The 14,851-nt window shown below is 55.8% G+C and overlaps 1 protein-coding gene across 1 annotated transcript; it reads right to left on the bottom strand.

Annotated features, from left to right (window-relative positions):
• Window positions 1-5,011: 5,011 nt before the first annotated feature.
• Window positions 5,012-13,260, bottom strand: LOC119092248 (actin cytoskeleton-regulatory complex protein pan1). The gene is made up of 11 exons (XM_037215219.1): window positions 13,225-13,260; window positions 11,344-11,379; window positions 11,049-11,153; window positions 10,202-10,371; window positions 9,516-9,654; window positions 8,881-9,146; window positions 8,628-8,814; window positions 7,271-8,587; window positions 6,640-6,964; window positions 5,809-6,005; window positions 5,012-5,457 (listed from the first exon to the last, which is right to left on the bottom strand). Exons 1-11 carry the CDS (start codon window positions 13,258-13,260, stop codon window positions 5,218-5,220), a joined length of 3,018 nt encoding a protein of 1,005 aa, XP_037071114.1. The 3' UTR covers window positions 5,012-5,217.
• Window positions 13,261-14,851: the final 1,591 nt, after the last annotated feature.

The raw sequence follows: 14,851 nt of genomic DNA, 5'->3' as shown, positions 1-14,851 counted from the left end.
CCTTTGGCTAGGGGGCACCGAAATGGTCCGTTTGGAGCACCATAACTTTTATTTCGCAGCACCATACGCTTTATTTTAAGAGGTCTCTATCTAAATGGGCAATTCAAATTTCTGAAAGCTTTGGTTTCAAACAGCGTTCAGAATCCACGGACATCAGAATATTTACGTCTTTTACTCTTGCAAAATTCTCGATCTGCCTGTTCCACGAGGGAGCACCGAAGAATTTCATTGCGGAGTATCTTAGCTTTTATTTTCCAGAGGCACGCACTTCCTGAGGCACCACAAAGCAAGGACGGGTCCAGAGAGGGAGGGGCCATGGAGTCATTCCCCTCCCCTTTGGACCCAAGGAAGTTTGGATGCCCTGAAGAGGCACCAAATCTCATCGCAAAGAGGCAAAAATACCTTCATTTTGAAACCACATAACCTATGTTTTTAAAAGGGCCTTAACTCTTGATTCGGAGACAGCCATTAATTCCGTGACCATAACTATGTTGAGCCTTCCGCCCTAATAAAATTCTAGATCGGACCCACGGGCAAGGAGGCACAAAAACCGCCCTTGCGGGGCGACATCATCTTGATCGCCGAGGGGTACTAAATCAAAGCGGGCCATTTACAAAGCCCAAAACCATAACTTAAAAGGGCATTTAAATTCAACAGCATTACAATCGGTGTGTTTTTCATTTTGGAAAATTTCTGGACCGGTTCGTTCAGGGAAGGGACACCCTGCTCATGGAAACAGGCACCAACAGCCTCCGTTGTCATTGGGGCTTTACGACGCGTCATCACAGTACGTGCCTCTCCAGTAACGAAATCCTGCATCGGCCCATTCGGCTAAGCGACACCTTTCTTTCGGACCACCACTACATTTATTTCCTTGAGACACCAAATGCAAGTGAGCGATTGAAAGAACAACTGAAGGTAGTCCAAAGCTTTCCTATCAAGGAACACCGAAATACAGGGGCACCACAACTGCCCTGCCTTACAATGTTGAAATCCTGGTTCGACTCTTGCGGTGGAAAGGCAACACGAATCTTGATTGCAGGGCATCATGATATTTTTTATGAGCCCCTAATATAAATTGGAACACCACAATCGGCCCAAACATTCATTCTAAGGCGATGCAGGATTCCAGGAGAGCTTTAAATGGCCCCTAAAGCTTTATTTTCGCGGGGAACCGAATTAAGCACTTCTTAATTAAAAAAAGCACTTCGACTCCCCCACTTCCCCTAAGCACGACTCCCACACCCCGACCTTAAGAGCCCGATACCAATATGAAGGGCCCCTGAGCAACCGAGTATACCCTGGCATTTGGGGCCCAGGCAGCAGCGGCGGGGCGGGAAAGCCCGCTTACCCTGCGAGCGCAGCGGTCCCGCCGCGCCGCGGTCGAGCCCGCGCCGCCCGCCGTGTCTCCGGCCACGCCGCCGCCCGGCGCATCTGCGCCCAGTCCGCCGGTAAGCCCCGGGGCGCGGCCGCACCCAGGCCGGCCACGGCCGCCAGACCCCTAGGTAACTAACAGTACCCATGCTTGACTGCACGCATCACGTGATCATCAGTGGAATACCAGGTTGACTGTGCCATCTGTTGACAAAAGAGGGAAATAGCGGCAGGACTTAAAAATGCTTCTATAGTGTTATCTAGCGGCAGGAATCCAAACTAGCCTGGTTGTCATGGATATTGGACGTTTTGAACACTGGACTTTACGATTCTAAACTTCGCGACTCTGGACTTTGCGTCCCTGGACCTTATGATCACCCATTGGGTACGGAATTGGATGATCTCTGGACTTTACGAACACTGGATGCCGCGATCCTGGACGATATGAACACTGGACGCTGCGATCCTGCACTTTTTGATGGCTCCCGCGCCGACCCCCCTCCCCCCCCCCGATGTCTCCGGCCGCGCCGCCGCCCGGCGCGTATGCGCCCAGTCCGCCGGTGAGCCCGAGGGCGCGGGTGCGCCCAGGCCGGACACGACGGCTAGGCATCTAGGTAATTTATAGTAACCATGCTTGACTGTACTCATCAGGTGATCATCAGTGGAATGCCAGGTTGACTGCGCCATCTGTTGACAAAAGAGGGAAATAACGGCACAACTCAAATATGCTTCTGTAGCGTTATCTAGCGGCAGGAATCCAAACTAGCCTGGTTGCAGTGGGTACTGGGCGTTTTGAACACTGGACTTTACGAATCTGGACGTTGCGTCCCTGGACCTGATGAACGCTCCCAATGGGCACACCATCGAACGCTTTCTGGACGTTATGAACGCTGGAGGCTGTGATCCCGGACGATATGAACACTGGACGCTGCGACCCTGGACGTTTTAATGACTCCCCGGCACACACATCAATGGGTATTCGGCAGTCACGGGACTAGTCGACCAGCGCAAAGCAAATGTGCGTAGAAAACAGCAAGCATTTCCACCAGAGCTTACATCTGCTCCCAAGAGCAGCGGGCTGCACATCTTTGAATGGATAGTTGGATTGGCTAATGCCCATATCGCCTAGGTCACACTCAATCGCGACGAACATTTAGGCATGCGTATGGCCATTCGGCAGCCTGGACCATGACAATGCGGGATAAAGCAGCAATGCAACTAATACATTAGAGGATGTGTGCACACATTGTTGTTTTGCAGCAGTCTCGACAGCGTGTGGTCAGCATGTTCATTTGGTCCATGCAGTGGAGCGCAATGCATGAACCGACTAATTTCATCACATGTGGTTTCATTGGTGAAAGCCGGCGTGAAGCAGAATTCTCAAGCTGGGCGTGCGGTAGCTGGCGATGAAAGTATCCGAGTATTTCGGAGAACATGTGGCACTAGCAATGCTGGGGCCCGAACCGGGGTCTTGATATTACGAGGCCAACAATCTGTCATTGACTTATCCGAACAAATGTCGTGATACGTTCTGCACTTACTAACATCCTGGACGGGAACGATACTCTAAGCAATCGCTCTTTCGGCAACACTTATTATAGCATGCTGGTGAGATCAGTCATGTCAGATACAGTGAGGATCCAAAGCACTCCCCAGCCTTGTCAAGCCTTAACAAATACAGTTAAATGCACGTATACCTATGGTCCTCTCATTATTTCCATATTTTGCAAATTGCATGCAAATTTCGGTTCGTTTCTATCTCTGGCTTCTGGCATCCTACGAAATCCATCAGGTATAGTGAGCCACGCCATTCAGACCTACAGCATGCGGCAGGCCATTCCTGCTTTCTTGCCCCGTCTTGTGACCCCGTGGACCCAAAAGAAGCAACTGCACAGTGCATATCGAACTGGGGATGAAAGAGCATCAACTAGCTATCTTTTCACAAAGAACCTTCGTATGTCCATTGCAGAACACAACGACTTAAACGAGAACACCAATCGACGACGGATCCGCCACAGGCAATTGCATTAACGTTTATAGGGCCTAGCCCTAGAAGTTGCTGTAGGGCGTTGAGCCTAACGTCTGCCAGCCGAGAGTTTGCCGCCGTTGCCAAGCAACGAATTTGTATATGCTGCGTCGTTAAAAAAACCGCTGGCTGACAAGAGACTACCATTTTAGGAAAAGACGCGGTGAAAAACTTTACAGAAACACAATGTCACCATCGTTCGTAATTGTGAGCTTCAGGTATGTTCCACCATTGCTGATTTCTCTACTCAGGCAGCGTATTACCGTTTTTGCTAATTTTCATTTGATCTCCCACGGGGGCAAAATGAGTTAACTGGTGGGGGGGGGGGGGTTCGGTCACTGCGGGGGGCATTTGCCCCCCCCCCCCCGCCCCCCAACCCCCAGTTAACATGTTATCCGAAGCCCTGCACTGGTCAGCAGCTCTACAAGGTACATCTAATTTTCTTTAATCAAAGATCCGCTTTACAATCTTCTGCAGCTATGTAAAGTTTGGCGCGGCTACGCCGCGCTGTTCCGAAATAATTCTGGAAAAACCTTCAGGGAGTCAATTTGACCACCACCCGAGCGCTTCATTAGTCTAAATTATTTGAGATAGGATGCACAATGTTCACGAGCTCGTCCCCCCTTAAAAATGTAAAGTTCCATCTCTGGGCATGGCTTTGAACTGCATTAATGATTTTCAAAATTGCTATCTCCGTTCAAAACCCCATACAAATATGGAGCACTCCCTTCAACTGAAGCAAGTGAAAACAATAGTAAAATTCCCCTTAACGCCATTCGCATTGGATGACTTTTGCGTACTTTGGCACTCTGTGATGTGAAGATTGTTCCGCAGAATAAGCACACCATATGTGGATCGAGAACCCATGCATAAATTGCGTCCATTGGACCGAGGTCGAATCTTTCAGCTTTGCAAAATTAATGCAGAGGGAGGATGGAAGGGCTGTCGAAAAGAGTTTAGCGTTTAAGTGAAACGCAATTAAGACAATGTTTTACCCATGCAACGACAATAACGTGGTGGTACATTTACGGTCGCAAGATATGTCAAATATTAGTGATATGCTGAGCAATGCTGCGCACAAGAGATTTTTCCGCAAAAGAATATTCATCGCCTGTGTCACGTTCATCACATATCAAATGCAGTAGAACACAAAATATGTATTGCAGAACAAGCACTGACCAACATTTAGGAACAGTGCAAACATATGTTCCACTGGTTGACGTATACCTCAGCTTGTATTCTTGCTGTAAAGTCGATGTCCAGCCAGTCAGAAGTACTGAACTGGATTGTCTACTGAATCCCCATATCCTATTCGGACTACCCCTATGGTCAGAGTATCACAGTGTCTGCGCTCTGTCTCCACCTCTGCTCGGAAACGGAAATATGTCAATACTCTAAATTCGTAGCCTGGCTTGAGAGCAACAAAAAAGACTGTTAACGTGAAATGTAAAAAAACCGCTCCCACCACAAGTATTGTGCAGGGGAGACGCGACGCTGATAAAACCATGCGAATGTGCCTAAGGCCAGTTATTAGAAGACTAAGTACAAAGACATTGCATAATACTTTAGTCTACGAAGCCTAAAGGCAACGCTTTGGAAATTCTAACCCCATTTACGCACAACAGGGAGTTCTTAACTACTGTGCGCAAGCCCATAACGGCGAATGGAGACCGACCATAACTGACATGAATCCTTGACAGCCTCCGGGGATCCATGAAACGATGTCTGAGTGAGCGATACATGCGAGCATTCTCATCCTCAACACGGGCGGGCAGACCGAGGAATCACAGAGCGAGATCGGGGTGCCGTCAATGTCGCTAGATGGTCCACACCTGCACCTTCTCCGCCACCACGCACCAGTTGGCGTGATCGTAGTACGACGAGATAATATGCAGGTTGTCCACGTACTTCTCGATCAGCCGGTCCAGTTCGCCTTCGCGGAACACGTGGTAGTAGCGATGGTGGCCGAGCGCGCCGCCCACGTCCGACGGCAGAGACTCCTCCGAGGACGCCTGACGGCTGCCCGGTCCCTTTTCCTCCTCGCCCGCCGCCGTCGCCTTTGCCGTCGCCGACGCCGTCGCTGCCGTCGACGTCGCCGTCGCCGCCGCCGCCGCCGCCGCCGCCTCCGCGCGATCAAAGATGTGCTGCGCTGTGAGCGCCGGCCGGGCGCAGCGCGCCGTCTCGCTGTCGGAGATGGCCGTACCGGAGGCCGAGCCGTCGGTGCTGCTCGGCCGCTCAGGGCCGCTCGACTCGCCCAGACTGGCCGTCCGCGAGGCTTCCGACGTCGACAGACTGGAGGCAGAGCTGAGGCTGGAAGCCAGCGAGGTGCGCCACTCACTCGGCTCGACCGCGCGCCGGCGGCCGGCGCCGGCGCGCGCCGCCGCCTCAGGTTCGGCCTCCTCCAGCACCTGCTCGAGCGGCGGCGCATCCAGCCGCGCCATCGTCACCTTGCGGCGGCCGCGCGGACTACTGAGCCGCGCCGGCGGCTCCGGAGAGCTGCTCAGGCTGTCGTCCGTCTCGGAGGGCGCCGCCAGGTGGGAGGCCGACGCGGGCCCGGGGCCGGACTCTGCCAGCGCTCCCGCCGCCGCCGGCGCTGCGCCGTTCGCTGGGGAGGAGGACAGGAAGTGAGGCATCGGTGTCAGCAATTACACCAAAAGCCAACGCTCGCCGAGCGGTGGAAGAGGAGTCTAGAAACAACAGCAGTCTAGCCATGCCATTAAGGCATACTGATCATCAACACCAAACCAGATCTGTTTCCTTCGCATTGAGCTTGAAGAACGCTTGGCCTTAGCCTTTTATGACGGAATGACATCAACGCCAGTGGATGGAAACGGAAGCCGCTGCGACCTGCGCGTCGCCGGACTGACGGTGACCCGGCGGACGTGCCACCAACCCGTCAGCGCTCATTGTCTTCTGATTGAGCACTGACCACAACCGGCCGCTCCGTGGTCGCCAACATGTGCAGAATACGTGGATGAATTAGGAAACTCGACTGGTCATTGGCTCTGCTCACTATCCGTCTCGCAGGCCAGGGTATTCAGCGTTTGTACATTGGGAACTTGCTACTTGGGTCACACAACCCTGGTTGCAACACCCGTCTGTACTCTGCTTCGTCAAGCCAAACCCCTTCCCTGCTGAAATTTTGCCCGCGAGCACGCGCGTTCTTGGTGGAGCGCCTCACCTTGTGGCAGGGCACACCGGATCCCAACTTCTGCACCGCACGAGTGCAGCGCGCTCACCTGTCTCCCGCTCGCTGAGGCGGTCTCGCTGCTGCTGCTCGATCTCGCGGTCCAGCTCCTGGATCTCTTGCGCCGAGGGCCAGTCGGAGGCCATGCTGATGACGCTGCAAGCGCTGCTGGGGCTGCTGGCGCTGCTACTGGCGCACGAGCTCTCGCTGTCCAGGTCATCCGTCTCCGGGTTAAACACCTCAAACGTGAGATACTTGGGCGCGGCCCGGCGCACGATCTGCACGTTGCGAAAGCCCTGCACGCCAGGCCGCCGGATGATCTCGATGTTTTCGCCCATGATGAGCGACGACACTTGGCTGCTGACGCCGGCCGGCCGCGCCGCGCCCAGCCCGCCGCCACCGCTGCCGCTGCCGCTGCTGCCGCTGCCGCTGCCGCTGCCGCTGCCGCCGCCGCCGCCGCCGCCGCCGCTGCCGCCGCCGCCGCCGCCGCCGCCGCTGCCGCTGCCGCTGCCGCTGCCGCCGCTGCCGCCGCTGCCGCCGCTGCCGCCGCCGCCGCCGCCATCGCTCGGCTCCGGCCGGAACTGGAAGCTGCTGGCGTCGGTCCGTGCCGGCGCTGGGGATGGCGGCTGAACGGCGCCGGCCGACAGGGCGGCGGCCCGGCCTCGCGACGGTGAAGTGCGCACGCCGCCGCAGGTGGCGCCACTGCTCGTCACCACGTCTGGCAGGGGGCCGTGCTTCGCCGGTGCGCTGGCGTCCGGCGTCGGGGCACTCTCATCGGCCGGTGGTGCGGCGACGGCGGGACAGCCGCCGGCCGGCAGCTGGCCGAGTGTTTCCGTCTGTGGCACCACCAGCTCAGCAGTGACATCGACCGGCGACGGTGACGGCGCCGGCGGACCTACCGCCTCCGACTCGGACGCCGGCACCACGCCCAGCGGCGGGTCCATCAACTGGAACCGGCCCTGAAGGTGGCTCTGCAAGACCTGCGCGCCCAGCTTGGGAAGGCTCTTGAGGGTGTTGATTCGGATCGGCGCCGACGGCAGCCGGGTGGGCGAGGAGGGCAGGGTGCCGGTCAGCGGCGATTTGGGCGACACCTTACCGTTGGAGCCGTCCGACGACTCGCTGGAGGCGGAGCGGCTGCGCTCCTTGGCCTCCACCTCGGCAGCGTCCAGTTTCGGCACGTATATGACGGAGACGCAGCTGTCCTCAGAGTCGAGGCTGGTGTCGCTCTGGAAGCTGTTCTCCTTGGAGCTGTCCGAGCTTTCCTCGCGCGAGGTTTTCCGTTCGCGAGAGCAGTAGCGGTATAGCGTTCTTCTGTCGGCGCGCGTGCATGTGGCTCCACCGGGCAGCGCGGCGGCCGGCGCCCTGGAGCTCGACTCCACTGGCGGGTTCTCCAGTCTCTCCGCCACGCTCTTGAGCGCCATCTCGGCGGCCAGTCCGTTACAGGGCGCCGCCAGCATCACAGCGGGCGGCTGCTGAGCCTCCGGGGGCGGACCCTGAACCCCTTCCTCGTCGCACGCGTCCGGGCGCAGCGCTGTACCGTCCGTCAGCTGGCGCACGATCTTAACCAAACCATTCTTGAGCGCGGACGTCGGCTGGTCCTTGTCGGCCAGCTTCTCCAGGCTCTCGCTCAGCTTGCCCAAGTTGTCGCGCAGCGCGCGCAGACGGCTGTAGTTGGCGAAGTGAGCCGGCTTCGGCACCTCCTGGCTGCCGGCCATCTTGCCGTAAATGACGTTCTCGTTGAGGCTTTGCTGCTTGCGGATTTTGGCGCGGATCTGGTCGCGCTCACCCGTCCGATCGCGACGCATCAGATTCTCGTTGAGCGACGCCTGCTTGAGTATACCGCGCACCGGCCGACCGACCGAGGGCGTCTCCTCGCTGAGCACGCGCGGCACGCCCGACTCGTCCGCCAATCGTCGCTGTCGCACCAGCGACGGCTTCGGCGCCGCCGGCTCGACCGTCTCCTCGCGCACATCGTTCTCCGGCACGGTGGTCAGTGGCGCCTTCAGGAGCTCACATGAGCGCACGCGCGAGTCCTAGCACGCTGTCGCTCTTCGACTTCTCGCCAATGACGGTGAGCGCGAGCTTCTCGCGCGGCAGCGTCAGCGACTGGGTGGAGAAGGTGACGGACTTGCGGCTGCCCTTCTTGGCCGCCTGCTGCTGCAGCAGCGCCGAGCTGCTGCTGTGAGATCGCTCCATGCTGACCGCCGTCGCCTCGTCGAACGCGAAGCTGCGCGGTCGGTCGGCTGGCGGCCGCGTCGCATCGCCGCGCCGCGCGCCCAGGATCGAGGCCGACAGCAGGCTCCACATGTCGCCGACACTGCGCGACTTGAAGGTGCCCAGCGGCTGGGCGGCGCCGGCCGCCGGCGCGTCGCAGCCCAGAGTGTTGCGCCGGCGAGGCGCTTCCTCCAGACCCGTGACGTCATCATCCAGCCGGATCTCGATCAGCTGGCTGCCGTCGGTCGCGTCGCCGGACTTGGTCGGCTTCATCTCCGAGTAGCTGGTCCAGGGCGAGAGGATCCAGGGCCGCGAGCCGTCCACCTCCCCGCGACGGGCCAGCTTCTGCAGGCGTTGGCGGCAAGTCACTGGGCCAGCCACGGCTGCATTATGACAGAGATGCATCGGACGGCGGATTGGAGCGAACGGAGCGCATTGGTAAGACAAATGAGACTCCTCCAGGTCATGAAAACCTATGCCTGATTTGAAGACACTTCTAGGTTACTATTCCTGATGTTTCGCATACCGCTTCTCTCTAGCGGTGAACGTGAAGCATGGCCAACTATGAAAAGGTTACCAAAAATGAGCGACCAGCATTTACCACATCCTCACTAAAAACAAGTGCACAAAAAGTAGCAGGCACGACAACGGTAAGTACGACGGAAAAGAAGTCTTCTCCTTGCTACAATGGCGGCCTCGGCGGCGACCAGCGACCTGCAGCGCCCGACGGACGAAGCTGTAGCACGACTCGCTGGGCGACGAGAGGCCCGACGAGCTTTGCGACGAACTGGCCATGGTCGGGTCGATTGAGCGGATCCTCCGCGGCCGCCGGCCCGTCCGCCGCACGTGAAACCTGGCGCACAGCGGCCCATGTCGGCATGGCAACCGGCGGCCGACGGATTTCGGCGGCGTTTGTGGAGTCAATTTGATAAAAATCGAGGACATTACAGGGCCACTTTCACAAAGTCCAGACTGATGAGACATTAGCGCACAGACAGAGTACGGCTCACGTCTAAATGTTCACGAAATGTTCGCGGACGGAACATCCGTGTCTCTCGTACGGATTTTCCAAGCAAAGGCAGCTGCCAATAGATCTGTTAAGTCGCTCTGTGCATTACGCCATAATGTCAGTAGTTTAGAACCGCGTTAAAGACCGGGATTTGCGGCACGCTATCTCAGCAGGTATGCTTACCACACACAACAATGACTGATGAATATCGTGCTCACGTGCAGAATCCGACTCCTGGAATCTGACCGCCGCGGTCTTTCCAGACGCCCCTAAGTGCGCTGCAACGAGGCACCCTGGCAGGTGACTCAGCAGAAGTAGAGGGGGGGGGGGGGGGAGGGGCGCCTAGCAGTACCGGCACAGTCATCTGCGGCCAGGTCCGAGTGCAGCTCACCTGGTCGACCTTGACGAGTCGCTGTCGCTGGTGTGCGTGAAGGCGCTGTAGTTGAGCAGGTCGTCGTCCGATGTGGTAGAGATGGCCTCCGGCTCGACCACGGAAGGCACCTCCTCGCTGGCGCTGGTTTGCTGCTGATTCCACGGCACCAGCACGTCTTGGCTCTCGAACTGTGGCACGCCCGGCCCGTGGCCCTCACTGACACTTCTCGGTCACGATACCAGTGCAACCACTGGAGCTTTAAGGTTAACCCGGACATGGATGATATCACCTCACAGACAGCGCAATACAGCGAACAGCAATGCTCGAATAAAGGGATCGAGCGTCTCCAACGCTGACGTAGCGCTCAGCTGATCATACATGCCACGCTGTCATCACCGCACGCATCGGTCAAGTTGCAAAAAATCAGTTTGTATTGGATATTTGCGACCTCTCAGTCTCTCCGCCTTCACCCGCTCGACGCCCGATCAGGTGCAATGCGAGTCAGCAAGCCACCCACTCACATGACGCTTGCAGCAGCTCTCAGCGGCACGCTGTTTGCCAATGCATAATGCATAGCTTAAACACCGGTGCAACAGAGTGCATCAACGCAGTGCGCAGACACACCAACAGAGCCGCGACAGAACACATGACTTAGTCACCTTACAGCTCATACTGCCGGCGCGGTGAGCAGCAGCCGCATTGCACAGACTCGCCGAGCGTCTCAGCACGGCTGCTGACCGTACGGCGGTGTGGCGTTCGGTGGGCGCCGGGCCGTACCTTTCTGGTGCGCTGCTCATGGCCCAGACGGTGACGATGAGCCTTGCCGCCGATGCGGAGCACCCTGGCCAGCTCGCGGAGGGCGCGCACAGCGGCGCTCGGTGGTGGCCAGGTGATGGATCACGGCCACCGAGACGGCCGCGTCCGCAGACTCGTCCCGGAACGGCAGGCCCAGCGCGTCACACACCAACACCTGGCGGACACAGTGACGGTGTGTCACACACCAACACCCGGCAGACACAGTGACGGTGTGTCACACGCCACCAACCTGGCGGACACAGTGGCGGTGTGTCACACGCCACCACCTGGCGGACACAGTCACAGGTGTGTCGTACACCACACCACCTGGCCGGACACAGTGACGGTGTGTCACACGCCCCCACCTGGCGGACACAGTACAGTGTGTCGTACACCACCACCTAGCGGGACACAGTACGGTGCGTTACACACCGCCATCTGGCCCCGCACAGCGTTTTTGCACACATGCAGCTAAGTCATAATCTCATAGGCCGCCATCCGTTGATTACAAAGTGTTAGGCATAACAACAATAGCTTGCTGTGATGAGCACCACCTGCTGTGGACCTGATCACAGCTCCGAGCTCGGGTCACAGTCACAGCCACAGCGAGCCGAAGGGCCGTCACGAGACGCTCGCACAGGGAGCCGGCCTGTCAGCGCAAGACCTGGGATTTTCCAGAGCGCAGTGCCGAGGGGGGCCCAGGCGGTTTCATAGCGGGGCTCACACTAGATTGCGGTTGACCACTGGCACGCCAAGTGATATTAGTCATGAGACGTATATTGGGGCCATCCATGTTGCAGCACGTGGTCATTCCAGTACATCACCAAAGTATAAGCGCAATGTAAAAGGAAGGGGCTGGGTGCGGAAGCATATGCATACGAAGTAAAAGACATGCACGCTGTGTTACCATCCGATACAACTAAGCCACAGCCGCATAACCTTTCCTCATATGCGGATGTGACGCGCTATGAGTCTGTCAGAAGGAATTCCAGCTGGAGGTGCCCCAGCTCCGGTGGCAGCACCTGGTACAATGGAGCCGCCCGGACTGGTCCAGGTCAGTCTACAACTTCATCACATGGACGCAACCTTCCAGGCTCGCACAACGCTCGTGAGTCTCAAGACCTGCCACCAACTGGCAGCCAAGCACCTCGGACTGCCGAGGCCAAAGCTCTGTGCTTCAGAGAGACAGTGTGATCGCGCCAGCCCTCCAGCGGTGAACCAGTCGAGATCCTGAAGCAGCTCCGGCACATTTCCGGGTGTTTTGGGTGTTCCCGTGAAAGGTTATGCAATGAAGCAGTTACGTAAGGTCCCGGAGATCACAGTCCTTAGATCACAGAGGATGGCAAATAGCTTCGCAGATGTGAACGACCGGAAAATAACCTAAAAAACATGTCATGTAACAAGAGATCTGTGGGAATTTCACGTGAGAACGCCTTAGAAACCAGACTGATTTGTTCATCTCCAAGCAAGGGCGAAGGTCGGGCCACGACATGAAGCTGCATATCTGAGAACGTTGCGCAGTTGTGGACTGCTGCCGAGCAACACAGGCTGTGCTTTGCATGCATTTACTTCAAGGCCGTACACGCAGAACCAGATAACCGTAGAGACCAAGATATATTCACGTGGACCACACGGCTCAGCAGCCTGGTCCCAGCTGTAGTATTGGCAAACCCAGCCCTCAGTTCGCAGTTCCAGAAGTGACCAGTCAAAAGCCATGAGCAATGAAATTACCAGTGACGTCACCGGTCACCAGTCACACCGCCACCATAGTTTCTTGGTACGCAACAAACGCATGTAATGAATATGAGTGTCAACCTGAGCGCTCATTTCGTTGCACTTCTGTCGCTGACTCGCCAGTTGCGCAGAACATCTTCCACTCGCGGCAACCATACGCATGACCAAGCAAACACCTTCGTGCGACACCCCACATGTAACCAGTCTCATGAAGAGAGAATGGCGTACCATTGTGGCGTAGTAAGCTAGGGTCTTAAAGTTTTGTAAATCGTGGGTAGGGGGGGGGGGGCGCGAACCGATGGCCCGACAACCTACACCCCTCCCATTTTTTTTCACTGAATTTGGCCCACTTTATTTTGATTAAACGCAATTTACGCTTTTTACCTTTGTATTATGTATACAAATATTTAATCCAAGCGGTACAGAAGCCATGCAGGGTTGAATCCAGGAGCAGGCACTCGACGCACGCGTCTCTTCTGGTCGGCACGAGGAAGGCGCCCTTTTCTGGCCACCTTGGAGAGCCGGTGGCGCTCTCCCATGACAGTCATAGGAGGCGGCACGCATTTTAGTTGTGGGGGACGGGGACGGGGCTAGCCACGAAGCGCTTAGGTCATTCCCATATTCCACAGCTTCTCGCTTTATCCTCACAAATGTGTCTTGTGGCGCTTGGTATGTGAAGTTTATTGCATCTTTTATCCGCTCAGCTGTATCCCACAACGATTTCTATCTTGTGGTGAGGCAACCATGCTTTTTGTTATAAGAGTGGTACTAGGCGCCACTACGCAGAAAGATCAAAGAAGATAGTGTTTGCGTTATGATCATCTTTTACCAACGTTTCTTTGTAGCATTCCAGCCAAAAACTGGGGGCCAAGCCAACATGGGAGGGGGAGGGTCAGGGAGGGCCCCCCACAAAGGAATGCAAACCGACACCCATGATAGGAAGTAACTTCTCAAGCTTTTACTTCAAATCTAGTTGCGTAGGGTAAAAGGCCACCAATTAAACGCCGGTAAAATTCTTGTATTTAAGGGACATCTGAAGTAGGAAGTTACTCCTTTCTCAGTAACTTCTCAAGCTTTTACTATGAATCCGGTTGCGTTAAGTAAGGAATAACTATGAACTTCTACGCCATAAACTTCTACTTTTTACGGAGACTTTGCAAGTAAGGAGTTACTCCGCACTTCACCAGGCATCCATCGGGCTTCACAAATGCAGCTGGTTTGACCATGGAGTAGACATTCACTACAAAATTGAAGGTAAAATAAAAGATGGTCTAGCCCGTCGTCAAATCATCAATGGTGATCATAGAGGAGGCGGAGCATGACCAAGCACGAGCGGAGGAACAGGCCATTTGGACCGAAAATCAGCCTGATTTGAGAAATTGCTAAACTACGAAGCGATGCCGACATACGGGTGGACGACTACGCATATATGAGAAATTCAATGCAACTGCACTTCGCATAGTAGTTGATGGGCATCAGAAACAGAAGTACTGAGGAGGATAATGCTGGCACGCTATTGTGAAAACCAACCTCCTTCCCACTTGTCGCGGATTTCTCGAGATCATGTTTTTCTTTCCTGCTATGACGCGAACACACATGATATAAGTTCACAAGATACCCCACCTAGGGTAAGAATAAGGTAAGCTATTTCAGGCAGATTTTGTCTTTGATGTGCATGTTGCCGTCATAACTAGCACGGGAAGGAGACCCCAGAGTGTGAGTACAGGAGACATAAACAGCTTTATTTACTTCTGCGAGTAGCGGAGCAGTATTGACAATTATAAGACGTCTGCATTTCAGCGAATGACAAAAGAGATCGCATTTAGTCCATGAACTACTCGTCACACAAATCACAAATTAATTATTTACTTCATCCGTAAATGACCCCACTCTTTATATCACCCTCGCGGTATTTCTGCGTTTATCTTAGGCATCTTAAACCTCGTCAGGCCCGAGGTTTAAAAAACGCAGTCAGGCTCACCGTTCTCGCATTGGCTGCCGCCGGTATCTGTGTCATCAGTCCGAACAGGCCAACGGCTCCGAGCCCGGAAAGTAGTCAAGCAGTCAATCTAAATGTCCCAGCTGAGCTCGGCCGCACATATTGCCATGCATTAGTTGCGAATCGCGAAAATTGGTGCG

This window comes from Pollicipes pollicipes, unplaced genomic scaffold (assembly GCF_011947565.3).
Source record: "Pollicipes pollicipes isolate AB1234 unplaced genomic scaffold, Ppol_2.1 Scaffold_3447;HRSCAF=4054_pilon_pilon_pilon, whole genome shotgun sequence".
Classification (NCBI taxonomy): Eukaryota; Metazoa; Arthropoda; class Thecostraca; order Pollicipedomorpha; family Pollicipedidae; genus Pollicipes; species Pollicipes pollicipes.
The sequence above is the reverse complement of the archived record's forward strand: the minus strand, read 5'-3'. Positions and strand labels throughout refer to the sequence as shown.